Genomic DNA, 27529 nt, shown 5'->3' on the forward strand with positions numbered 1-27529 from the left:
AGCCGAAATAAAACATATAAGACTTTCTCCAGAAGAAAAAATTTTATCAGACATACTGTAAAATTTAAAAAAATGTTGTAAAAAAACAAAAACAAAGGGGGGGCTAATAATTCTGACTTCAACAGTACATTAGATTAGTCAGTACTAAAGCCAAATCTGGAACTAATCTAACTTATGATAACGGTCCAAAAACTAGAACACCAAAATTTATGTTATAGAAAGCGCGAGTATGTCTGCAGTCTGGAGGTATTATAAAGCTGATGACAACAACATTGCCAAAGCAAACTGCAAGGTAAGTAAACTTGAGATGTCCTGCTGAGTATTTTAAGTTGTGGTGCTCTTTGTTTTTTTTATTTGATTTTTTTTTTTTTATTTACTGTTGCACTGATGTCCAAAAGTGAAGAACTGATGGTATTTATTACTTGATTGTTCAAGCTACCTCACAGAAGTGCTCTGTTTTTTAACAGAGTTGTTGAATGTTAAAATAAGGTGAATAAAAAAAATAAGGATCATCCTGGATCTGTTTCTTCGCTCTTTATTCTTTTTTTTTATTATAGAACTCAGATTGGGTTTCCGTATCAGCAGATCCTCAAAATCAAATGACTCTGACTCAAGGCAAACAAAACCTGATGGGGACATCCCTACATTTAAGCTCTTTGATGACATTTTGATATCAAAGGTTAAAACAAAAATAATTTTATATTTTGTAATGTGTTATCTGCATTGTATGTAGAAGTTAACTTTATGTAATTAATATAAATAAAACAGCATATATTTTTAAATAATTGGTTTGATCAAAAAAAAATTAAATTGTTAAAAGTTAAAAGTTTTTTTTTTTAATTTTCATATTATTTAAAAGCATGACTTCTATTCTAGAAAATGTCTATCATCCTCTGGGAAAACTGGCAGACTAATTTATACTGTTTAAAAACTCAATAAAAATACAAAATTAAAACAATCAATTTAAAATATTCACAGAATACCATCCTGGATTTCATAAACGAGTTTATAAATGATATATTATGGATACAAAAGCAGAAAATAGATCTACTTCTTGCTGATTTAAAAACGTTTTAGAGTGAATTCTGAAGCCAGGTCTGAGATCAGTATGAAGTTGTGATACTCACTGGAAGGCATGGTGTAAGTGTCCTCTTCGTCTATGATCTCAGCGTAGTCGTCCGTTTCTGAAAAGGGAAAAACAGTATTTTAAGTCCAAGCGCAGCAGGAGCAGCTAAAAACAGCCCTTCCAAAAGCAGAACCAAGTCTAGTCGTATTCGGCACATCTCACACACTGCCCACGACACACACAGTCTCTTTCCCATTAACGCAGCAGCGCTAAGACAAAGTGTTTCGTGTGTGTGTATTCAGAGGAGCTGGAATTGGCTTCGATCAAATCTGCACAGCTGTGATTTGTGAGTGTGTTTAAAGAGCGAGTACATCTGGCCGAAAGAGGGAACTTTCTTTCCAAATCACTGCTGTCATTGGGGAAAAACAGATGAAGTCATGGGTAAACTGACAGATATTATGTTCTGTCCTCATTTGTAAATGGGCAATAATAATTAACAGTTTCTACAATAACTCCCTGGTTAATACACAACGTATTGCAAGCATTTATTGGATAAAATGCTTTTTTATAATATCATTGAATATTGTTGAATATGCAAAGGAGGCATTGTCTAATTCAGGGGTTCTCAAAGTGGGGGTCGGGACCCCTCGAGGGGTTGCGGGACAATGAAGGGGGGTCGCCTGGTGATTTAAAAAAATCTATTTATTATTATTAAATCATATAGGAATGACCATATTTTATCCATAACCTACAGAAGAGAAAAAATATAGTTGTTTATGATTCCTATATAGCTACTATAGTAGCTTATAGTTACTAGTTCTATTGGATTGCGACCCCAGTGGTAATTACATTATATTAAAGACACAGCAATAGCGTCAGATGCAGCAGATTGATTTTATAACACCAGGTTAATGTTTCTGGCCCATTTACCGCACTGACATTAAACGAAGAATATCCCTGGGTGTATTGGTGTGTGTGTGTGTGTGATGCAAGGTTTCTGTATTCATAACCAGGATATTGGGGGTCGCAAGTCACTGGCATCGTCATATTGGGGGTCGCAGGCTGAAAAGTTTGGGAACCCCTGGTCTAATTAAATATATGCTAATTTGCATATACAATACCTGACAAAAGTCTTGTCGCCTATCCAAGTTTTAGGAACAACAAATAATAACTTGACTTCTAGTTGATCATTTGCTATGAGAAGTGGTTTATATGAAAGGCAAAGGCCTTTAGATTACACTTATTTTACCATAATAAAATATGATCATGTCTTGATTTTAAATTATTTAATTAGGACAGCAAGGTCTGGCTTTGCTTAGACAAAAGTGTTGTCACCAAACTGAAATAATGTGCAGTAAATATAAAATTAGTGAAAAAAGAATGAATATTGTGTATGACTCCCATGAGTTTAAAGGACTGCATCCATACATCTCTGCAATGACTCAAATAACTTATTAATAAAGTCAGCTGGAATGGCAAGGAAAGCGTTCCTGCAGGACTCCCAGAGTTCATCAAGATTCTTTGGATTCATCTTTAATGCCTCCTCCTCCATCTTAACCCAGACATCCTCAATAATGTCTGGTGACTGGGCTGGCCAATCCTGGAGCACCTTGACCTTCTTTGCTTTCAGGAACTTTGATGTGGAGGCTGAAGTATGTGAAGGAGTGCTATCCTGCTGAATAATTTGCCCTCTCCTGTGGTTTGTAATGTAAAAGACAGCACAAATGTCTTGATACCTCTGGCTGTTGATGTTGCCATCCACTCTACAGATCTCTTGCATGCCTCCATACTGAATGTAACCCCAAACCATGATTTTTTTTAGAAGAGGAATTTCTGTGAGAATCTATGGTCCAAATGAGTTCCAATCTTCTGCAGTATTTGTGATGATTGGGATGCAAGTCAACAGATGAGTCATCAGAAAAATCCACCTTTTGCCACTTTTCCAAATGATCCACTAGAAGTCAAGTTATTATTTGTTACTCTTGCCACTGAGATTGACGACAAAACTTTAGTCAGGTAGTGTATTCATAGCTCAAAAATCATGCTTTTGTTTTGTGGACATGAGTCAAATTTTGGTAATCTCTAAACTAAATAATTCAAATAACATCCTAAACAGAATGGATTTATTTTCATTTTATCAAGCAAATTACTGTATATTAACAGATCCCTCTGCAAAAACCTTCAGAATACATTCATGATTAAACTATTTGCTATGAGAAAGTACTGCTGAAGTGAAAATGTTTCTCTGTGCTAAATAAAAGACTCTTTGAGAAAACAACTTAATAATATGAATCGACACAAATTTACTGGAAAAAAAAACACTTCTTGGAAAAACCCAAAACCTCAAATTTAACAGGTGCAAGAAAAACAGTTTTAGCCTGCAGTGTCTCGCCTTAAGGAAAAATTGTTTTATATATTCACTACACAGCAATGCAGAAAAAGTCAACAGCTTTTGACAGCTCATACTGACAGTCAGTGGAGTCCCATGAGTTGCTTATAAGAGAAAGGGATGTGTGTTTTCAGTAGATAACGTCTCCAACATTTTTACCACATCATAACAGCATCAAATTCCATTGTAAGCGATTGCAGCGAGAGATCACACAAACGCCTAGGCATTTTGCGTTTCTGGAGTTCACAGAAATGTAGCGGTTCACTTGAACTTGGAGGAGCAAAGTATTTAGTTTTTTTTGTTGTCTGGGAGCTCAAATGAACTATTTGGGAGTTTAGCTAAAACAATAAAGGCTTGACAATATACAGCTGAAGTCAGAATTAGTATTATATTATTTTCTTAAATATTTCCCAAATTTAAATGTTCACAGTATGTCTGATAATATTTTTTTCTTTTGGAGAAAGTCTTAGTTGTTTTGTTTCGGAAAGAATAAAAGCAGCTTGAAAATTTTAAAAATCTATTTTAAGGACAAAACTATTAGCTTATTTAAGCTATTTGTTTTTGATAGTCTACAGATTGTTATACAATAACCTACGCAATTACCCTAACCTGCATTGTTAATCTAATTAACCAAGTTAAGCCTTTAAATGTCACTTTAAGCTGTATAGAAGTGTCTTGAAAAATATTATTTACTAATTAATAAATCAGTTATTAGAAATGTTAAGTAATCATTAGAATTATGTAAAAAAATCTCTCTGTTAAACAAAAATGGGGGGGGGGGCTAAACAGGGGGCTATTAATTCAGGAGGCTAATAAGTTTGACTTCAACTGTAGAAATAGTTATAAATAAATAAATTGCATAACTCTAAAACAATAAAAAAATGTCTATCCATCTGTATGCAATGTTTGCATTATGTTAAGTTCCTACTTTAATTATAATGTACAAGAACAAAATAAACCTATTTATCTATACATTAAATATAAACTTAAATACCAAAAAATAATACAATTGCATCTTGGTAATATATATTATTAAAATGTTAGTATTTTATTTGTATGCAATATGAAGTAGGAAGCTTCTAAATTGGGAAGCTGTTATTATTATGTTCACTGGTGTCTTGTTTGGTAATCATTATCTTGTGTTTATGTGCCCTCGGTTCCTTCAATTCAGCACTGACAGTAAATAGAAAACTGGTATGCACATTGGAACCGCTGAGGCATTCACATTATTGCATTTTATGGGCAACAAAATTAATTCATTATACATTATTTAGGATCATATATGTTGTGAATGTGAACATTCAATATTACAACCTGCTCAACACAGCAATAAGACATATTAAAACTGGACTTTACCATCCCCACCAATATCATCTGTGGATCCAATCAGCATGCAAAAGATTGAAAGAGAGAGAGACAGAGAATTAGAGTGCTGCATTTAACAGACAGAAGTCAGTACTGAAGGGAGAAAGCGGAATGAAAGGTCCATGTCTGTTACAACATGCAATAAAATAAAGCCCCAAACCATTATTAGCAACAGAAGGAACTTAAAACATGCATCTCAGTTCTTCATCTTACATTAAATTCACATGCACTATTATGGTGGGGACTTTTTGATGATTTCTGTTGTACACTAATAATATTTTTTTATCCTCTAAAAAACTTTTTATAAAGACCTTATTTAAGATGATGAATTCAAAATTGTATACTATTTCCATTTGGCTTTTTGTTTAAAACTACACTTTAAATATTAAATAACTATAACAATTACACAAACTAACGTTATTTTTGACTTAATTAACTTCTCATTAAATTCTATGTACATATACCCCAATATTAGTGAGAAAGGTTATTAGAAATAATACAATTATTCTGCTAAGAAAGAAAAAAAATCACAGTATGAGAATGACCAGTATTAGCCACAATGGAGTTAATAAAATAAATTTCTCTGAATTTATAACTTACAATTGCTCAAAATCAGCCAAAATATATGAAACATTTTAGCAAATAATTTCTAACAACATTAAAACAAAATACATTCGCATTCTTTGTAGCGAACACTCAACGCTGCAAACTATATTACACATGAACAATACAGGGTTAGGGTAGAAAGGTTACAGTAATTTGCCAGCATTTGAGCAACAAAACTCATACAAACATACATATTATTGATAAAAACAGCTCAAAATTGATTTCAAAGTCTTTTTAGAAAAACAAATCTGAGCTTTACACAGGAAATTATGTATGGATTAAGTTGTTTCTCAACAAGAATCAAGGGCACAACACAACTGTCTTGAACGAGTCCTACCTGAGATGGAAATGGCTTTGGCGCGGACTCCTTGCAACCGCTTCTCATGGTTTGCTGATCTGTGTGACAGAGGTTGAAGAAGATGAATGGTGTACATTTTCAATCAAACTTAATCACAGCGTGACCTTTTCCATAGTGATCTGTGCTGAATCCACTGAGCTGCTCTGTTCCATTAGTGTGTGTGTGTGTGTGGGGAGACATAACAGATGGGCACCACCACAGTCACCTTAATGAGAGCTGGGCTGCGGGTCACATTAGCTGAGGGTAAACTGTCAGATTCCACATGTCTGAGCCAAAGAGGCCAAAGGGTGTCAAACAGAAACTGACTGTTCCTAAAGAAAAATGGCACATAATTAAGGGTACAGTTTTAGGAACTCACTTTGGTGCTTTTGGGATTGATGGAAGTGCTCTCTCTCCTTCTGTTGACAAACATAGAGAAATAAACGTTAAAGTTAAAATGTCACCTTTCGATTTTCAATTAGATTATTTCCTTATTTGAGGTGGTGTGTGCAATATTAGCAGGGTTTACATCCTAACGTGAAGCAATTCTTTTTAAAGTGTGAATAAGGTGTTTCTATCAAGTTGTAAGAGTGGTTGATTGAAGTGTTGGTAACCTATTAACCAGCGTTAGCGGTAACGCATTACAAGTAAAAAGTTACATAATATTACTTCTCGAAGTAACGGGCAAAGTAACACATTACTTGAGTTTAATTAATAGTTTAACAAATGTAATGCGAATTACTTTTATTTTAATAAATTAGCTTTTCAAAAATAAATTGCTGAAATAAAATAAACGTAGTCACGTTGAATCATGCCCTCGATGAGAGAATGTGGGAACAGCCAGAAACAAAGATGGCAGAGCCTCACATTCCACTATGATGGAAGTATTCTCATTATTTCGAATGCATGGAAGAAGAGTACAAAAACTGGATTGTCTCAATGAACAATGATTTTACTTCACTAATAAGAAAAAGGTAGCAAACACATTGCTTTAAACTGTTATTAATCTGTAGATACGGTACACACAGCTCTGGGGTCAGCAAGCTCTCCGAAGATAACATTATCCTACATTATTATTTTTAAATTATTTTTTAAAAAGGTAAATGTGCATTGTTACAAGCATAGCTCCTTTATTTAAAATAATAATAATATAAGAAAACTCTGCAAGTTCTAAAAGAGATCAAGCCACAGCAAAGGTAAGAAAAAGTAACACAAAGTAACTCAAAAGTAATGTAACACATTACTTAGCATAAAAAGTAACAGAGTAACTCAACTTAGTTACTTTTTGGGAAACAAAGCAAGCATAATAGAGACTGTTGATTATTCATATAACTAAATTCCTTAATTTTGTCCCAACACAAATTGACTGTGTGGAACCCAGTATTTTTATAGTATAGGTTAATATATTTTAATATATTTTTTCTACAAATTTAAGTGCATTGAACATAAAACAATTAAGTCGTCACAAAAAATCTTAAGAATTGTGTTGATTCAGCTCATTAAAAAAAAAGTAGTTTGAACAAGCAGCAAACATCTTTTTTGAGTAGGTATAATGTTCGCTATGTCAGAGTTTATTCATAAAATGTGTTTTTATCTTCCATTCTTTGCATTAACAATTTGTTGTACTAATCCAAAACCACCTTAAGGAAGCGTAAAAACTTTTTTGCAATTGAAGAGATTTTTCCAACACTTATTTCTCATGTGGTACTTCAGAACGTGCATTAAAACAAGGTGAAGTAAACCCAGCTAGTGAGTGCATTTACCTGGACCTTCTTAACCTGATAAAGATTAACAAGTAGACAATGCCCATCCTCATGTAAATATGTAATGTTATAAACAGCTTAAGCATAAACCAGCAGATTTTTGACACTTTTGCTGATATCACCTAGTATGTAAACGCATGAACGTGATTTCTGTGTTTACAGAAGTTTGGATGTGATATGTGAGAGAGGAACACTTCGTTACTGTGGATTTAAAAACATCCAGACAGAGCAAAGGTTTTGCAGTAAGGGAGACTTTTTTGACAAAAAGATTTATACAAATGTGTCCTCATCACCTCATGCAGCAAAAGCAGAAGTGCTCCAATCAAAGTGCTGCATATTGAGAGGATCATATATGAGCTTAAGTTAATTCTTCTTTATCATTTAATGATTAATTTAACATGACAACTGAGATGATATATTAAATACTGAAAGTTAGACACAAAAAATACTTAATTTTGATGTCACTATCTGGAAACAAACAGATTTATTAATAAAGTCTGGCAAACACAATTTACTCACAAGGCCAGATTATTGGTTTGCATGTAAAATGGGACAAAATATGATTTAAATAAATAAATTTGTGTACATTTTCAGCACAGTGGTGTGCATGCTCAGTGACAGTCGTGGAATTCAAGAATCTGGCTTGCATATTTATGTGTAAATCTAAGCTGTGACTTGACAATATGGTTATATCTGATATTTTTATTTTGTATAGTAGAAATTCTGAATACCCACTAACCTTGAAAAACTGTAGGCGAGTTATGATGGCCACCTATCCGTGCATCCTTTGTTTTGTCTATTAGTAAGGTTCATTGATTTGTATTGGATTCAGCTTACTTGTTTAGCAGATTAGGAAAATATGTTGTTTTGCGGATGGAGAAAAACACTTTACAGTGAGTTCAGCTGTTTATAATCAGTTCATGTTAGCGTAACCTAATTAAAAATATTTACTAATGCATTATTTAATTTAAATAAGTTTATGTTGAAATTTACATAAGGTTTTTTTGTAATTATTTTTTGGGAGGTTTAACCTTAGATAGAACATTGTAGAGCATTGACAGAAAATCATGGGGAGTAGAGAAAGAATGGAATGATCGGCAAAGGACTTCAAGCTGGGAATCAAACTCAGGTCGCCGTGAGCACCTTGGTGCTATATGTTGACGCACTTAACCACTAGGCTATAGCCACCGACTACATACATTTTTACTAATACTCATTTCTTTTAATCAGGCTGCATGCATTTCAGCAGTGACATTTATATTACACTGAACTTCATCTGTAAAAATTGGACTGAAGCGGTTTCAATTCACTTGAATGTCCTCTATGTTAAACTGTTTTGACACAATCTACATTGTAAAAGTGCTACAAAAATAGATTAATTAAAATTCAGCGATTGTGTATATGTTGTGTGTGTGTGTTTGGGTTCTCACCTTTCTGTACACGGACAATAAATGATGAGGAAGTTCCACTAACAAGTCTACAGTAACCGTCAATGAGATCAGCCATGTTCTCTGCTGTGTTTAGTGTAGTAGTTGTTACCGTCAGAGGCTGAGAAAAGTACAAAAAAAAACACAAGGTCCAAAAATCTCCAATATTCATATACAAAAATCTAAATAACACACTAAAAATCAAGTGATTTTTACCTCAGGTGCTCCAGCCACATCTAATAGCAGCATGCCCTTCCTCTCCCGCTCCTCAAACTGGATAGTCTGCACTTGAGTGAAGTTGGCAAGGTGCGTTGGCTATACAAAAGCAGAGACACACATTTCAGAAACACTGCCTATCAGCTCATTTCTCCATCCATCAGACTGTGCAGTACTTACATTTGAGCCTTTGTCTGTCAAATAACTGATTCCCTCCTCAGGCCCGATGGCAAGCTCCACTGATATCACCCAGCTCGACTGTCACACACACACAACACGCAATCAATTCAAACACTTCATGGAAACACACTGTCATTTATCTTACAGCCAACAGAGGGCACTGCAGTGTAATTTAGAGATTATCCAACAAGAGAGTTATATTACATGCAAATGTGTTCAAAACTACACTCAACTCACCCCGAGAGCACATTTAAAACACTCCTTATCAAATCTGTATATAGGCGACAGGATCTCAAAGAACTTAAGCATACACTGCTCATTGTTCAGATTGGCAAACTGCTTAAACGTCTGTTGGATCAGTTTCCGCAAGGATTTAGCCTGAAATGATGAAACACAATGAAATAACAAATTAGGCAATTAGTTACAATCTCAAAGGTGAAGATTATGATTTATTTATTTTATTATATACTTTCTCCTGTTAAAAATGTGTTACAGTGTCAACAATAAGCCATATTTAAATTGACTCGGGGTTCAACTAAAAACTTGTTTTCTTTTGGATTTTAGCCATTCGTTTAGACCAATGATTCTCAACCGGTGGGCCTCAGCGATCCTGCAGGTGGTCCGTGAGATAGCTTAAAATTAACCTAAATATTATGCAATAATTATTTGATTTCATTATTAAATATGTCATACTAAAATGATCAAAGTAATGGCATTTCCCTTTCTCTGTGATTGATAACTTTAGACTTACAGATTTATTGTTAAATACAGACATAACTGTGGATTAAACTTCCAACTAGGACCACATTTTCAGTTTTATAAAGCAAACAGTCACGCAAATGTAAAGGTAATGATGATTAAAGTTATAATAACCAGTATGACTCATGTCTGCAACTCGTACTATGTCAGAGTCGCACAAGGCTCTCAACGCTTGCAAGGCTGAATGGTGTTTTAGTGGTGAACAGTTGTTCACGGTTCCTGTCAGCGAACTCCAATAATATCCAGCTGCAAACCCAACCACCTTCATATCGGTGCATTTTAACAGATTTAGAGTGTTTTCACACTGTTTTATTATTTTTTGGTATATTTCTAATGGATATGAATAGTAGATCAATAGATAAATAGTTGTCAGTCCAATTGAAAGCAGCAGCGTTTTTTTTATTTTTATTTTGCCATCTCCTGTTGTCCTGTTATGTTCATTTATTAAAGAAAAGCCCCAAATACTCTGCAGTAGGAAAGAATAACAGGTTCAAAATTCTACATTCAGGAGCTTTCCATTTGTGTGCGTTTAAAAAAAAAAATCTCAAAGTTTTATGGATGTCTTTCAAAGCACGATGTTTTAAAAATGAAACCATTAAAAGCAGGGTTTCACCCACTGTCAATCTGCAAAAGAGATGGAAATGCCCTTTAATCCCTTAATTGACAAAAAACGTTTTTGTTTTGGACTTTGTGCATAAAAAGAGTTAATAGGAAAGGGTAACACATTTCCTGAATATATACTGACATAGTAAACATTACACCGACCTGACTTATCAGCTGTCACCGTTAAGTTTGCCTTGTTTACAATTGGTTTTCAAGTTAACAATACTACACTAAGACACTAACAACTGGATAACTAATTCACATTTGTTTTTTGTTTTTTTCCCTTTTTTATCCCTCTTGAAGTGAAAGTTAAAGGGGTAAACTATAAAAAGTTTTGTGAAAATGTTTTGTGACATCATGCGGATGTGTATTTCATGATCCTGACATACAAACACTGGCCAATGATCCTGACATACAAACACTGGCAGACTACAGGACTCTGTGTATGCAGGTGTGTTTTTCCTTTACAAAGTGGCATCACCACCTATTGGCCTGGCATGCATAACAGCATTTTTTCTTTATTTTAATGGATGTGTGACTTTTTTAACAAAGCTTTTTTTTTTTTTTTACTTTTCAAAAAAAGATATGAAGAAAACATAAGAAACATTGTAAACACAAGCAGTGCTCTGGGTTCACTCCTCTCCTATAGGAAGAAACAATGCACATTTGAGGCAGGACTATTTTATGGTTTTGCCTTGTGCACAAATTGCACACTTAGCATTATAAATATGAATTATGTTGACTTTTTTATTCCGAATTGCTCATGTTGTTATAAATATATGCAGGTATTGAAATGCAATATTTTGTCTATGCAGTCCAAAAAATGTGCTTGCTTTTTATTATTTGTGCATTAAAATGCTTGAATTTGGCTGACAAATGACAGCCCTTTTGGTACATCACAGACCATAAAAAAAGTTTCTAAAAAACAAATTTCTTAATAAATATTTCTAAACTGATAGTTAGGACAGTTCTTTTTTTTTTTTGCTCTGCACATCATTTTCATAGCACACTTAGAAACCAAGACAACACCAAAAACAAATGTTAAAAAAATTCTTAAACAAAAAATGATCACAAGTCAGAATTGTCAACAAGGAGTCTTAATTAAAATATAAAATGACAAACAGGTTTCTAACAGCCTTCATCTTTACCAGAATAAACAAGCAGTCAAATTATGCAAACACCTTTAAAAAAACATTATTCAGAGCAGTTAGTTAGCCAATTAAAATCAGCATCTACATCATAAGAAATGCAGAATATTTGCTAAAGACTCTCCAATTGAATCCCCCAAAACAGGTCACTAATTCACTCTTCTGACATGGGCTTGGGGTTTCCATGGCAACCAATGAAAAGAAGTTGATTTTTGGCTGCTGTGGGGTGGAATGTAAAACACAAAAAGGAAGAGCAAAAGCCACAAAAGATGCAGATAACACACAAACACCATTCAAATTATTAGTTACACTCAGCATCCAAATGCTGGCACACTGAATTGCAATTGATAGTCACAGCTCAGTTCATAATGTAATGAGTACAGGGTTTCTGCAGGTTTCACAGAGTTAAATTTAAGACTTTAGGACATTTTAAGACCATTATGAATGGAATTTTAGACCATTAAAGGTTGAAGGCTAAGGAATTTTTCAAATGGCCCAGATGGATAAGATTTTTTTTGCCCTGTCAAAAAAATATAATTTAATACATTTAATAAAACAAATATTAAATATTGTGTAAAAGCAAGCAAGCTCTACTTGTATCTATACACTTTTGAATAACATAAACATTCTTGAAAAGAAAAGAAAAATGAACAAATGTTTTAAAAGTTTTAAAAACTGCCAACTAAATTTATGCACAACAAGTCATTGTCCTCAGCAGCAAATACATGGAGAACTTTTAAACAAATGTTATTGTAAGGAAAATAATTAAAGCAAATAAATTAAATAAAGTTAAAAAATTACCTTTTTGACAAAAAAATATTTAAGTTTTATTGAAAATGATTGTTGGTGATTGTATGGACTTTGGCCAGATTTGGTAGCAATACATGAAAGAAAAATTAAGACCTGTTTAAAAAGTGTAATATTTCAACACAATATTTCAGTAAATTTAAGACTTTTTAAGGTCTAAAACTTGGATTTAGAGGTTTAAGACTTTAAGACCCTGCAGAAACCCTGGGGAAAAAGGTGGGCACAATTTCTTTTTTATTTAATTATTAAATTACTAATTTACATTAAATAATATATACATGATTAAAATAAACAAATAATAATAAATAATCAAGTACAAATCCATGTTAATTTACCAAATGTGTTGATGTAGAAGATGGTTTTGATGTGAACGTTTTGTTTTCTATTGTTTGAATATAACTGATAGCTGCTTGATTTTAACAGTGTAAAACAGAGCCTTATTTTTGTTTCCACACAAAAAACAGTTATGTTTTTTCCTTATAGGTTCAGACATCGTTCGACAGCATACCGAAGACTGAAACAGACTAGGTAGGTCAGGTGGAAAAGGAAACTGCATTTCATTAGAATGGCTACCTTCAGTGGCTTCTTCAGAGAGAAAGAAAAAGAGAAAACAGAACTGGGCCAGCGCATCTCAAGGGGAGTGAGACCATAAGAGGAAGCCAGGCAGGTAATAACATTGATTCTGCCCAAACAATAGCATTTTCTCACATCCAATAAATCAAGACAACCATCGTTTTGAGGAAGTCATGGCAGGAGCATCAAAAAAAAACATCTTATTACCTTCACTGAGTCTAATAAACTCTTTGGAAAGAATCTCCGCAGACCAACGTCCTTCCTGCAGGGAGAGAATAAAAACAGACATCAGCCTTTAAAAGGAAGCAAAATAGCAGACAAGAAATAAGAAAGCAACTGGTTTTGGGTTGTAGCACTGGCAGAAGACCCTGCACCACTGAAGGAGATACGCAAAGATCAATTATACTCCACTAAAAATAGATCAGACAGGTTTCAGAGGGCCAAGCAACACGGACTAGTTATTCTGACCCATATACAGTACACACAATCTGGCGCAAAAAGAGAGGGAGAGGAATCCTCTGATGGTTCAAAGACCTACAGTACTCCTTTTAGTCTACTGTGAGCTTGGAATGAAGTACACTAGCAGCATTACATCATGAGTGAAGAGCGTTATACGGCACGCTGCAGTAATATGAGAATGAGAACACATGCTAATTTAACTGACAACATAAAGACTGGAAGCATCGCAAAACGTGAGAAGTCAAACAAACAGTTCATCCTAAACTGAAAGTTCTGTCATTATTTACTCAGCCTTCACTTCCCACAAATCAGTTTCTGTTCAACACAAAAAAAGTTAATTTAAAAAACCATCGACTTCCATTCCATTCAATGGAAGTCAATGGTTTCTGGTTTCTAACATCCTTCTTTTGTGTTACACAGAAAAAAAAAGAGATTCATAAAGGTTTGGAGCCACCTAACCTTTGGAGGCATTTTTTTTGTCAGACAGCTCACTGGTCAGGTATACATCCGCGCTAAAATATCAAGTCGAAAGTCATCATAGCTTGCATAGAATAGACCCAGCTCCCAAAACAACTTTGAGAATAGATTAACGACAATATTTTCTTTTTATCGCGCGATAAGAGTTTCGCGTTAACGCAGCATGTTAATACCGATAACAGCCCACAACTAAATATAATATATGTCAAAACAGAGAATAAATATGCATGTTGGCATTAGTATCAAAAGCAAAATTAAATAGAATATAAAATAAAATAAAAAAGTTTTAGGGGACAAGAGCGTATTCATCTAAGCATCATTTTATGCGGTGTGTCTGGATGTTCTTCAAGTATTATTCCAACGACAAATAAGATTCCAAAACAGAGTATATCAGAGCAACAAGACAAGCAAGAATTTGCTGGCTGCTGTTCACTTAACAACCACCAATGTTACTAATAACACTTTCTGAATTATACAAACAGCCACTTTAACGTTCTTAAAAATATCTGAAGAAAGCTAAAGTACTTACTCTAATAATTCATAATTTGATTTCTTATCCAGGGCATTACCAGGCATGTCCCTGAAAAACCTCCTGAAACAGAGAAGAAAGTAGTTTATGTGAAATTGGTCAGTAATTGTTAAAAGTCATGGGATAACATATCTACACTACCATTCATTAAACTGAGAGCATATGGCTCAACAGAAATTTCTCTAATACATATTTCTTTTTCTTTTAAAAGAATACAGTAATAAATCAAACTTTTATTACAATAATCAAGAATCATTTATTCAGTCTTCACATCATAATTCTAATATGATGATTAGGTGCTTTAAAAATTCTTACTTAAATCAATGATGGAAACAGTTTTAAACAATGCTTCATATTTTTTGTGACACGTAAAAAATGGTGAATTACTGACCCCCAAACGTAAAACACACATACTGTACCTGATTTCAAGGCAGCCTAGTTTAAGTGCTATGTCTTGATCAACTTGATCTGCAATCTCCATCATATAATCGCTTTTCACCTGGACACATAGAGAAATATTAGACCACCAGACCATACAGGAAAAAAAATAATGGTATTTATTTATTATTTCACTCCTCCTCTAGAACAAACTGATTTAAAATTTGCTCTTTGTTTATACTGCCAAAACATTATAAAATCTGATAACTCTGATGCTGCAGTACTTTCTCATTTGCTTGACTTTTATAAGAATCACCCCATAAGGGCTGAGTGGAACCGATTTGTGGGACTATAATATAATGAATCTGAGACATCTAAAAGGATCAGTCACCTGTTGGTTAAGCATTTTATGATTGAAAGCATATAGTTTGATCTTTGTAACATGGCAGGAATCAAACCACAGACCTTGAGCTTTAAAGATTAAACCACTTGTAAATCACAGATTAGGTAAAACTCAAAAAACAAAATTAATATGTGTGTGCGTGTGTGAAATATGACTGTGTGCTCTTGACAGGTTTCATGCATGTGGTGTTGGCAGAGAGGAAATACAGTAATGGGCCCATCAATACAGGCAGACATTAGCAGAGGTTTGGCAGCTGAACACAGGCAGCCAGATTAAACTATCCATCACCTGATGATAAAAGTAGTTGAGAGTTGGCTGGTCCTCAGTAAACTGGTTTAAAAATCCTTTAGGTAAGTATCGAATCCGTAGCTCATATCTGGAGAGAGAAGAGACAGGGGAAAAAAATACAATTAATGATCCAATGGCAAAACACAGACATGCCGGCAACACCTCTGTACAGGAATATGATTGGCTGCTGTGACACATCCTGACCAATCACAACAGATGATTTAGCAAATCAAAACATTGACTGTATTGTTGGTTGGCTAAACACTTTTATTGTGTATCCTGAATATTCTTGACCTTTTTAATGTTTAAGGCCACACTAGTGTCCCCAGCGCAACTACCAGCTTAAAAATGTTGGAAAGGACGAGCCAGTAAGAAAGGGAACATATTCTATCCAGGGAATATGCAGGAATCCTAAAGGTAATTCCAATACCTTTTATAAGACTTTTTAAAGACCATTTCAGAATATTTTAAGACCTCATCATCACTTCAAGTTCTAATCAGTATCAAACCTTTAACTTAATAAACTGTTAAATAAATCAACGTAGCACAACCACGCAACAGAACTCAGATAAGCTTGGAAGAAACAAATCTTGAAAGAATAAGTTACGTGGTTGTTTTCAGCGACAGGCTTCAGCCACTTTTTAAACTCGTCTTTCTCCAACCAGGAGTACGCAAACTTACATTTTCCCATTTGCCATCTGTTTCGCTCAATGGTTTCGCTACATTTTGAGAGGGTCACATCACCTTCCCACGTTTGTCGCAAATTACTTGGCCAGACGCGCCCCTGAGGAAAATAAATATATTTATGCTTTTTTGGAGTCAAATACTTTGGAGTCTGGACAACGCTTGAACAAAATTTAAGACCTTGGAAAATGGGATTAAAACTTTTGAATACCTTTTAAGAGGCTTAATTTTCACATAATTGATTTATCAATTTTTAAAACTTTTTAAGGGCTCGCAGAGACCCTGTATATTACTAACTCTTTTTGGCTGGGGCACACCAAGCCAAAGCTCAGCCATTGGGTCACTTAGTCGGTTAGCATCGATGTGGCTAGTTGCTTTCACACGTCTCCTCTCATCAGGTTAACGTCGGAGCTCATTGGTCTGAATTATCATAATCGCATGTCGAATTGCCGTCGACTGAAGAGAGGGCTCTGATTGGTTATTAACGATTCAGAGCACCAGTGTGACATAGTGAAGTGTTGTAGCAAGTAAACGATTCAAGTCCAGATGGAAAATTTTTACCACAAGTGCTCTAAAATAGTCTAAAATTCAACAAAGGTGAAGGATAAAGGTGTAAATATAAGGCTTTAATCTCCTAATGATAATTTTTGACATCCTGGCTGCACGAGATTAGCTTGTTTTGTTGTTTCTGGAGTGTGAGAATACTGCCCACTTCTGGAAAGCAGCAACTTATTTGCATTTAAAGAGACAGATAAAAACTGTGTATTTTTGTTCAGACCCAAATATGGTCAAAATTGACAAGCTATAATAAATGATTTCTGGGAAATTTTGAGCTGAAACTTCCCAGACACATTCTGGGAACATCAGAGATTTATTTGACATAAAAAAGACATTTGTCGCCCGTTAACAGCAGTGGTGGTTCATATTATAGAGCTGTTCCATACCGATCTTCCCTTTCATATGTGACTGATTAGAGATGCCGGTGAGACTCGATCTTCTAAAGTCTGCCAGACAACACAATTAGAGTGTTATCAGTGGCTGCTCCCAGCATCTGTCTGTCTGCGAGGTAAAAATCACAGCCCGTTCTCTCACAGCTGGCTCACTGTCTGTTCTCAATTACGACAAATTAGTTTCACACATCTCTCTACCTGAGCACGAGGCAGAAAACTGTGGCACCTGTCTAACATTCAAAACACTGTTGTCTAAATTGGCTGGGGATGATGTACATAAAACCTGCTGCCATCTGCCTCAGACAATGATGCACAAAACATGAAGACAAACAGAGTTTTAAGTAGCTTTGTAATGCGTTGTGGAGAAAAAGACTGCATTATGCTTAAGCTTAGGCTGTCACTTTGTTTCAAAATAGACATCTGACTTGATTATTGAGTTCTTGTAAGCAGCATGAGCCTAAAATGGCTTTTATAACTTAATTGTTGAAGTTTTTAAACTTGGGTCCAGAAAGAAAAAAGAAGTCAATCCAATCTTTGTTTATACTTTTCCTCTTTTGCACTTCACGAAAATGACTATTCTGATTTTTGCTGAAAATTAAATAATCAAAATATTTTTGTTTTTTTTACTTAAATTTCAAAAGTTAATATACTCAGTGCTTCCCACAAGTTTAAAACATACTTGTGGTGGTAGTCGGATTGAAACACACCATTTACCCGGTTAACTACTGTACAGTATTTGTGAAAAACAAAAAAATTTACTTTAACAATCATTTTATTTATTATGACACTGTTTTACACTAATTCATTTCAATAAGGTTAAATTAAAATAAGACTTAAAATAAAAAAAAGAAATACACTATTTCTGTTACTTTTATGCTATACAGGAGCCATGTGCACACACAGACAATCAAATCTGCTTCTCTCTTTCAAGTTCAAAGCAAACTTGAATGCTAAAGCATTTATTAATTTATTTATATATACATACACACACACACACACACACACATATATATATATATATATATATATATATATATATATATATATATATATATATATATATATATATATATATATATATATATATATATATATATATATAAATGATTCCTAACAGCAAATCTAAACAATCCATAGTGGCAATTTTGCACATGGCGCGTCTCAATAAAACCATAAACTGTTTCCTCGCAGTCATTTGAATGGTGTATATGCACACAGACTTTTAAATTCAGTCAGCCAGCCCCAAAGCTTCCGGTTAATTGTGATCCTATACACACAAAAAAAAATAAAATAAAATAAAAAATAAAAAATTGCTGCAATTAAGATCTGATTTCTTTAAAAAACAGCAATCTACACTGCCTGGCTGAGGCACGATATAAAGCACTGCATTAAATTAAAGTTTTCTGCGCTATGTCTTTAAAACATAAAAATTAAGTATTCTCAATAGAACTTTTGCTTTAGCCTGCTGCTAATGACGGCGCCTGCGTCTTTTGTCAATTTTTACGTGAAAATAGATGCTTATATTTATTTAACTCAATGTATTGTGATTCCATAACAACATCAATGCTGTAAAGGGAATCTTATGAAAGTGAAAATAGTCACATAAAGCTGTCACTGAAAGTTCATCATTGGCTGAAAAACACTAGCTGTGCATTTGGCCCATTGTCGCATGGATTGAGTCATCAAATTCAGAGCTCCTATTGGTTCTTGGATCAACGCTCATTGCAGCTGCCAGAACTTCATCGAAGGAAAAATCTGATCGCAACGGCGATTAGGCGGCTATCAGTGAACACGTCAAACCAACAATCAAAGACCACAGATTTTAACATAGGATTTTAGGAATCTTTCAGATGAAAAAATCGTAGCTGAAATCTCACAGCGTGAACAGGGTTTTAGAGAATAAACAAAGGATGCTGCATATAATTCTTTAAATGCGTCTCTTAAACCATTGAAATATAAGAAAATAAAAGAGATTTGCAGTGATTACTGCTCGATTCATTTAACCTAACAAATGTAATACTTAGAAAATCCCTGTGCCTCTTGCGATCTGTTCTTTGCCCATTCGCTCTTGACATCATGATTTCTGGGCTTTTTTAACTAAATTGCCAGTGTCTCGGAGCTGCTATGAATATGTGGGAGACTTTCGGAGCTTCCAGGAGAGATCATTCAGTTGAACACTAGATAGGGGCGATCACATAGCATGCTTCACAGCAGCTCAAAACACTGGCTATACAAAGGTTGCACTTCCAACAAAGAGACCATCACTCGCATGAGTCACCAAAAGTAAATATAATGTGGTCACACCACATCTGTATGTATTTTAGCTGCTGTGTTGGGAGCGTAGTGATCGCTCACGCCCAACACACATCATTTACCCCAAGTGTTGTAGCTTGTAACCTGGATATATAACCCGGGAGCGCACTTGTGTCGTCCTCTGCTTGTCAACTCATAGCACTTGCGATCTGTTCAGGAGATCAGCCAGATTAGTGAGTACCAATTAAGTCATTAACTGTGATTATTGGACAATACCGATCTCTGGTCGACCACAAGGAGCATTCTTATCAGCTACATCTGATTGTGTAAAACAGATGCACAAACATTCTTCTAGCACGGACACCCAACAATACAAAATTAAAACCATTACAAAACTAGACAGAGTTTGGATTTCAGTTTTAAATCCCTTTATTAAAGCAGACTTTAGGCTGTGCTGAATAATAACATTATTCCATTTGGGAAATACGATCACAGACAATGAAAAGCAAAAGTCAGCCTGCAGTCAAATCATATGCAGTTCTGCAGAAACTGAAGAGGAGGAATTTAACCTGCTGATCTGCCTTTGCAGAGGGTAAAATGTCTTGCTTTAAAGCAAATGTTGCATGTGTTATCAGAGCTCTGTTTTCCATTATGAAGACATGCCGGAGGGCACACAGAATCAAGCTCATCCTTTGAACCACGTACTTCCCCGTAAATGCATAAAAAGCCTATTCATTCATAATGAACGGTTGAGTCAAAAAAGGATGAGTGAAACAAGCCTCGGGCTCCATGAGCGGAATATAAACAATAGAGCAATTAAGCAAGGACTGCTTTATTTAGCTTCATTAAGATAAAACTCACAAAGCCACGTTCATTCTAAAGCTCCGCCCACTTGGTGAGCCCCATTAAGATGCAGAACTGTTCGCCCCATTACATGAATTATTCATAAGCTATTATATCATCCTTCTATCATCTGAAGATGAACATCATATTCACTCATAATCATCCTTTAGAGCAGACCGATGTGCAGTGTCATCATCATAAAGCATGCATGGGCCAGATAGAACAAGACATATAGTGCTGTATGTTGGATGTAGATGCTTTGTAACAGGAATCGGATTTTATGCATTACACAGGACAAGATTTACATAACTTAGCAGCTTTCTGAATGGTCTTAGGCCAATATTTCATTCAGTAGACCTAAAGCTGACAGAAGGGAGTACCAGACCAAAAACAGAAAACGTCAAACACAATATTGTGCCAAGGCATCACAGTGGTCACAGATGTCAAGATGCGTATTTCAGACACAGGAGAGGTATGTTGATTGAAATACAGACAGAAACAAACAATATGGAACAAGTACGGAACACTAAAATAAACCCCCAGAGCAGCCAAAATCTTTTACGTTTGCGATTACATTGAACATTTGAACTGATTTTTCAATTTTAAAAACAATCTATCTATAATAGATATAGAAAATATTAACTTGGGATCAGTGTTGGATACTTAAAAAAAAGTAATAAACAAAAAAATACTAATTACTATTTGAAGCAGATTGTAATTTGTTTACATTCCTAGTTACAACATGTAAAAAGTAATCAGACTGCTAATTACTTTACTTTAAAGTTACCTAGAAAACCTAAAAAGTAGGGTTGTAACGATACTGAATTTGTAAAACAATCTGGACTTAAATTTTAAAAACGTCCATTCCTCGTTCACATACAAGCATATTCTTAAACACTGCTGATTTGCCATTGTGTTCATGTGCTCAACAGAAATGTCTGTGATTGGCCGTGAATCTGTGTTTGCATTCGAATAACAACGGTGATCCGATGACCTTCACGGCCAATCACAGTAATTTCTGTTAAGCATGTGAACACATTGTCAAATCAGTGGTGTTTAAGAACTAGCTCAGCGGCGCTTAAATGTTGGCAGGAAATGGACGTTTTTAAAATTCGGTACCAACTGGTACTGAAATTCAGTATTGTGACAATACTACTACAAACAAAAAATTAACTAATTAATTAGTTCTTTCATTACTTTAATATCGACCCTAGCTAGACCTCTGCGATAAATTAAAAATAAATAGCATTCACATTTCAAACATTAAGATTCGCTAAATCGCACAAGGCTGCGACACGAAATATTTATGTATTATTTAATTTTTCACGTGTTTGATAGTATTAATAGCCAACTGAGTAAGCAAGCACACTTTTGTGCTGCCCAATCAGAATTGCGCAACCGAACTATGCAGAACACCCACAGTAAAAAACTAAAAAACAAACATGAAACAGGAAACAGGACATCAGTAACATGGGAATATTTTGGTTTCATTCACAGACACAAAACAGTGGTAAAGTAAATTTTAAGAGCTGTCGCAGAATTGTTGCTATGACTTACAGATTCTTGACCTGCAGCTTAACTACAAAATTACATCGCTATATCTGTCAAAAGAACAAAAAATAAATAAAATAAATAAATAAAAAAATATATATTTTTTTAAAATCGCAGTTAGATATTTTCTCTAAATCGCACAGCCCTAATCCTAGCTAAACATGAGCATAAAAGGCTATAAAAACAGTTGGCTGGTTAATATGCATAAAGTATGATACCTTTCTTATTAACATTGTAATTATTATAAATCTTATTTACATTATTTAAAGGGCAACTGGTTTACTATGAACATAGACTGACTAGCCCTACAGCATAAATATACAGAAAGACTAAGCTAAACTTAATTTTTCTTCCAACCAATGAATACAGTTTAGATGTGGAGCAAAATCATTTGTTGAGCTTCCCAAAATAGAAAGTGGCTGTGGGGAAAAGAGCTAATGCATTGACTATTTGCAATTTTCACCTTCACAGCAAAGTAGTTTCAATCAAATGGAGACGCTCTAAGGGTCTGCCAGAAAAAAAGGTGTGTCTATATTTTACATTTTGTAATTAAATAAGATTGAATTAAAATATATTAGCAAAAAACTTCTATTGAACAAAAAAAACCCAAAACATTCATTTTCAAATGCTTTCTTTGCTCATATTTACCATGGGTGCAAATAATTGCAAAAATTGAATTTTACGCATTTTATAATGGTACATTTCTATCTCGCAAATCCCAATTCTAACTTTTAGAACTGTAAGAGAATGGTGATAATTAGGAGATTACTTTCTTTATCTATTTTATTATCCAATTGCAGAGGTGAGCGTTCATAAAATAAAAAAAACCAGACCTGCCCTGAACTATTATCAGAGTAAAACAGCAACAGATCACATGCTCTCAACATAGCACCAACTAAAAAGGGAAACAGGTCAAAGGGCATGTTCCCTGAGCTTCAACAATGCTTTTATGCTTCTGTAATCGGCACATTAAAACAGTGACTCACCTCCAGTCGTCCTGTGGATGGCTGTGCTCGTACCTCTCCCTCACATGAGAAACGCCCATGTCTGGATGAAGCCAATGAATTTCTCCTGTTCTCAGATGACTCAAGCGCAGACCGAAGCAGGACACGCACCTCACCTTATGGATGTCTAAAATCTTCTGTATAATGCCCTGAAAACACAAATATACGAGTGACAACATGTACAGTATGACTCTATAAAGTAAGAGCACAGTAAATTCGAAGCCAGATGAGTTTCATTTGAATCCTTCTGTGTTAAATGTGTACTGTAATGGGTCAGTAAGTTCAAATAAATGTAAGAGAGGGAAATGGAGTCTCCCGAAGCATAATATATGATGTCTAACAAGACAGAAAAACTGTTATTTAATTTATTATGCAAATTGCAAAATGCATGAGCCAGGAGGGAAGAACTGATGAACTGTGAGTCACATGATGAGTTTTGATGAATTACACATTATGGACGTTATTTTTTCTATTTCCTTACAGATATCTTTGACTCCTAGTATTAAAAAACAAATATAATTTTAGAGATTAATCAAATAGCTTTATCAGGCTAAAATCTCCGGCATGAACTGTGACAGTTTTTATTTGAGATGTCAGCAGCAATATATTACTTTAATGAAATTGGTGTGTGCTCTTGTGGCAGTGGCGTGTTTAGCCTGGGACAGGTTTGGATGAAGTTCAGACCAGATCTGATAAGAGGAAAAAAAAAAAAAGTGTCTGATGTAAACCTGTGTAAAACCGCAGAAAACTGGGACGACGCTGGCTGTGTGAGGGATGAAAGCAGGACAATGCGCTTTGAAGTCGCATGGCTATTTGGCTTCAAAACCCAACCTCATTAAATAATTTAGAGACGCATCGCTATTGTCTGAGGGGGTTTTACCACTAGTGTTTCCAGGCCATCGCAAGCTGTAGTCTAAATAATGCGGAAAAGCCTGGAGCACAGAGGAAATATGCTCTTTAGTCCTCAGAAATGCTACATGCAATCAGTTACATGGTTTTCAATTAGCCTGAAGTCAGCTAGTCAGCTGTCAATATGTTATTCCCTACACATTGCATTGAAAAATCGGTCTTGGATTAATGTAACTGATGTATGCACCCTAACCCAAAAATTGGGTTGCACCTTTACAATTTGAACGCATTGCTTGCTTTGAGTGAATGCACAATGCAGACAGAGCTACTTTGTCATTATAAGTAAGACAACATTACTTTCTGAATGCAAGTCATGCAGCACGTTTATGCTTGTAAATGTGCGCTTTTAATTAGGGAAACCAGGAAACATTATTTCTTAATAAAAGTATCAATTTGACTTTTATACTAATGCAGATTTTTATTAGAATCAATATGAAGGCTAATATCAATACACCTTTATGAATTGTAAATAGTTTGACATCTAGAATAATTGCTTATCATAGCGTAATTGAAAATATCAACAACTCTTAATCCTTTAAAATCTGATATATATAACCACAGTAAAGATATTTTTGAAGTTGCTATAGAATGCATTGGTACAGTAGAATATGTTAAACTGCTTTCTGACAGCTAAATAGAAAGTAAATATTCTTTATAGGTCTATTACCAACCAAAACCCAGAAAGAGCAAAGTGATATGACACTATGCATAAAAGTGAATTGAATATTTTTATTCAGCAGTTTGAGTGATGGTCTCATAAATGCCTGCTTCACTGAACTGCTTACTCTTGCTTAAAGACAATTCTCAATTTCAACATAACAGTATTACATGCATAGTAAGTATAATACAAGCTTAGATCAACATAAAAATAAGGGAAAAAACAGCACTGATGTAATCTCACTAGGAAACCAATCGAAATCTGCTTGGGGTATGCGTATTAATTAAGGGTGTAACAGATCACAGGTGATCAGTGTTTAGTACAGTTCACAAACCACAGTTCGGAACACATGACCTGCTGGTTAATAAATTTGTTCACTGATAGATTAATCCTAAATTTGTAACAATTGCAGAGAAATTGCCTCTTGTGTCATTCAAATAACATGAAAGCATTTCATGGGGCGATGCAGTGGCGCAGTAGGTAGTGCTGTCGCCTCACAGCAAGAAGGTCGCTGGTTCAAGTCTCGGCTGGGTCAGTTGGCATTTTTGTGTGGAGTTTGCATGTTCTCCCTGCGTTCGTGTAAGTTTCCTCCGGGTGCTCCGGTTTCCCCCCCAGTCCAAAGACATGTGGTACAGGTGAATTGGTTAGGCTAAAATGTCCGTAGTGATTAGTGTGTATTAAGGGTGTCACGATCCTCCAAATCTTCGATTCGATTACATTTTCGATTCTAAAGTCACGGTTTGATTCGATTTTCGATTTAAAAAAGAAAAGTTAAACAAAATCATAAACAAATCATACAGTAAATGAATAAAGATAAGTTACACACATAATTGCCACCTGTCAATCACTTTTTCTGCGGGACTCGTGAATAGGCAGTGATCTGTGTCCTTATAATGGCGTCGGTAAAAAAGGTGCACAACCAACAGAAACCAGCCAACAGTATCTGAGGTGTTCGCTAAAATTACCAAGTAAAAGTGTAAAAGTGAAAGATTGAAGCAGTGTACTGACCTGCTGACTGCCTGGACCCGCTGTCTCAAGCGCATGACAATGTGTGTGCATCTCTGTGTGTGCCTGCCTTTGTGTGTGTGTGTGTGGTCACATGATGTGCATTTTCAGCGGTAGTGAGGAAGGAGGGCTGCTCAGAAATGCAAAACGCCAGTGTGGATGTAGATCGTTGTCGTTATAAAATGCCATTTAAAAACTAAGACATTACGTGTCATGGGGGCGTGGCAGCATCGACAATTCCATTTTTTGATGCGATAATCGAAATTGAGCATGAATTTCGATCGATTTCGATGTAAAATCGAAATCGTGACACCCTTAGTGTGTATGGATGTTTCCCAGAGGTGGGTTGTGGCTGGAAGGGCATCTGCTGCATAAAACATATGCTGGATAAGTTGGCGGTTCATTCCGCTGTGGCAACCCCAGATTAATAAAGGGACTAAGTCAAAAAGAAAATTAACGAATGAATGAATGTAAGCATTTCATGTAAAATATAAGGATGAAGGAAAAAAGTTGAGGTAGGTTATCCGGGATGTTGTGGGTTTCTTAGGTTAAAGAGGTTTTCTGTCACTACTTGTTAAGCCTGCATTATTGTATTCAATGTAAACTGTACGATTAATCAATAAAAGATCGGGATCTCAACACTCACGCATAATAAATTATAATTGATGGTGATTTGCATGTTTATTAATCCTTCGAATAACTGAATTCAATCTGCGTTAACGCAAAAATCAGTTGTAGGCAGACATTATTTGACCAAAAGGTGGCAACAACCAGCCATCAAAAATATGCCACTGAATAATTCTTCAAAACTGACACATCAAGCAATGAAACATGAAGTTTTATGAGTGAATAACTCAATCATTTGTTGAAAATTAGACAAAAAATAAATATGGGTAGTACAAATTATAATGTAATTATAATTATAATGTTACTACAGTAGTAGTAACAGTGAAATTTTCACAGTACTCAATATTTTACAATTTATTTTTATTCAGCTTATTATTTTATATTATTTTTAATAACATTACAGGTTCTATTTTCTGTTGGTTGAAACCAAGAGTTTTGTGCAGTACTGTTTTTGTAATAAATGGAAAGCAAATTACATTTGCCTACTTCCTTTTTGGCTGTTCCAAAAAAATGGTCTGATCCATGACTAAAAAAGCATAATGTGATCCGAACTGTGAGATTTGTGATCCATTACATCACTAATATTAATGATCCCATGTATAGTAGATCAGACACTGTGTTTTGTTCTGATTGGCTTGTTTTTGGCCATAATTTTACACTCACAGTATTTACATGAGAAAAAGGAAATGATGTTTGAGACCCAACAGTATATCATTTGATGAAATCATATTATTCAGCTATGCCTACGTACATCCAGATATTCGTTATATGGCACCTTTAATAAAATGACATGATTGGTCTCAAATGTTGGCCAAAAAGTCTAAGGACAATGATATTGTGTTCCTCTCTGTATGCCAAAGCCAATATATTCCAATATAGCCACTACTAAAAGTGCTGCATCTTCTATCCTGGATAATGCGCAGTGGCAGCTGATCTGCAGACTCACCCTGACATCAGTCGAGTCCCCGTGTCGGATGTTGCTAGCCCAGCTGCAGGGTTCACTACTGCTCTCGAAGTAGTGGAAGATTTTGAGCACGCGCTCCAGAGCCGCAGCCGTCCGCTCCATCCCTGAACTGAAGCGAGGCTTGACCCCCTGGTTCAGAGCATGGGTCGGGTTGGGGTCCAGGTAAGCCGCTGCCATGGCTTTGGTGGGTGCTAACTGTCCGTCATATTCTGTAGAAAAAATAAAACTGTCAGTAAAACTTAAAGGGCAATGCTTCAATAAAAAAAAAGCCACAATGTGGTATATGTGGCACAGACTTTTAATTTTCA

The 27529-nt window shown here is 35.1% G+C and overlaps 1 protein-coding gene across 46 annotated transcripts in view; it reads right to left on the reverse strand.

Moving 5' to 3' along the window:
* ptk2ab (protein tyrosine kinase 2ab) overlaps positions 1-27529 on the reverse strand; it is a 133404-nt gene that overhangs the window by 62719 nt on the left and 43156 nt on the right. For 24 of the 46 annotated variants that reach the window (XM_073924544.1, XM_073924535.1, XM_073924549.1 and 21 more), the window contains 13 exon segments: positions 27204-27430; positions 23041-23207; positions 15774-15861; positions 15124-15203; positions 14705-14767; positions 13447-13501; positions 9587-9727; positions 9350-9427; positions 9170-9268; positions 8957-9074; positions 6143-6182; positions 5764-5822; positions 1128-1184 (listed from right to left, as the gene is read on the reverse strand). In XM_073924544.1, coding sequence (XP_073780645.1) covers positions 1128-1184; positions 5764-5822; positions 6143-6182; positions 8957-9074; positions 9170-9268; positions 9350-9427; positions 9587-9727; positions 13447-13501; positions 14705-14767; positions 15124-15203; positions 15774-15861; positions 23041-23207; positions 27204-27398 — 1240 coding nt within the window. In that variant the 5' untranslated portion in view covers positions 27399-27430. 46 annotated transcript variants of the gene reach the window in all.

Source organism: Danio rerio, chromosome 16, assembly GCF_049306965.1.
Source record: "Danio rerio strain Tuebingen ecotype United States chromosome 16, GRCz12tu, whole genome shotgun sequence".
Taxonomy (NCBI): domain Eukaryota; kingdom Metazoa; phylum Chordata; class Actinopteri; order Cypriniformes; family Danionidae; genus Danio; species Danio rerio.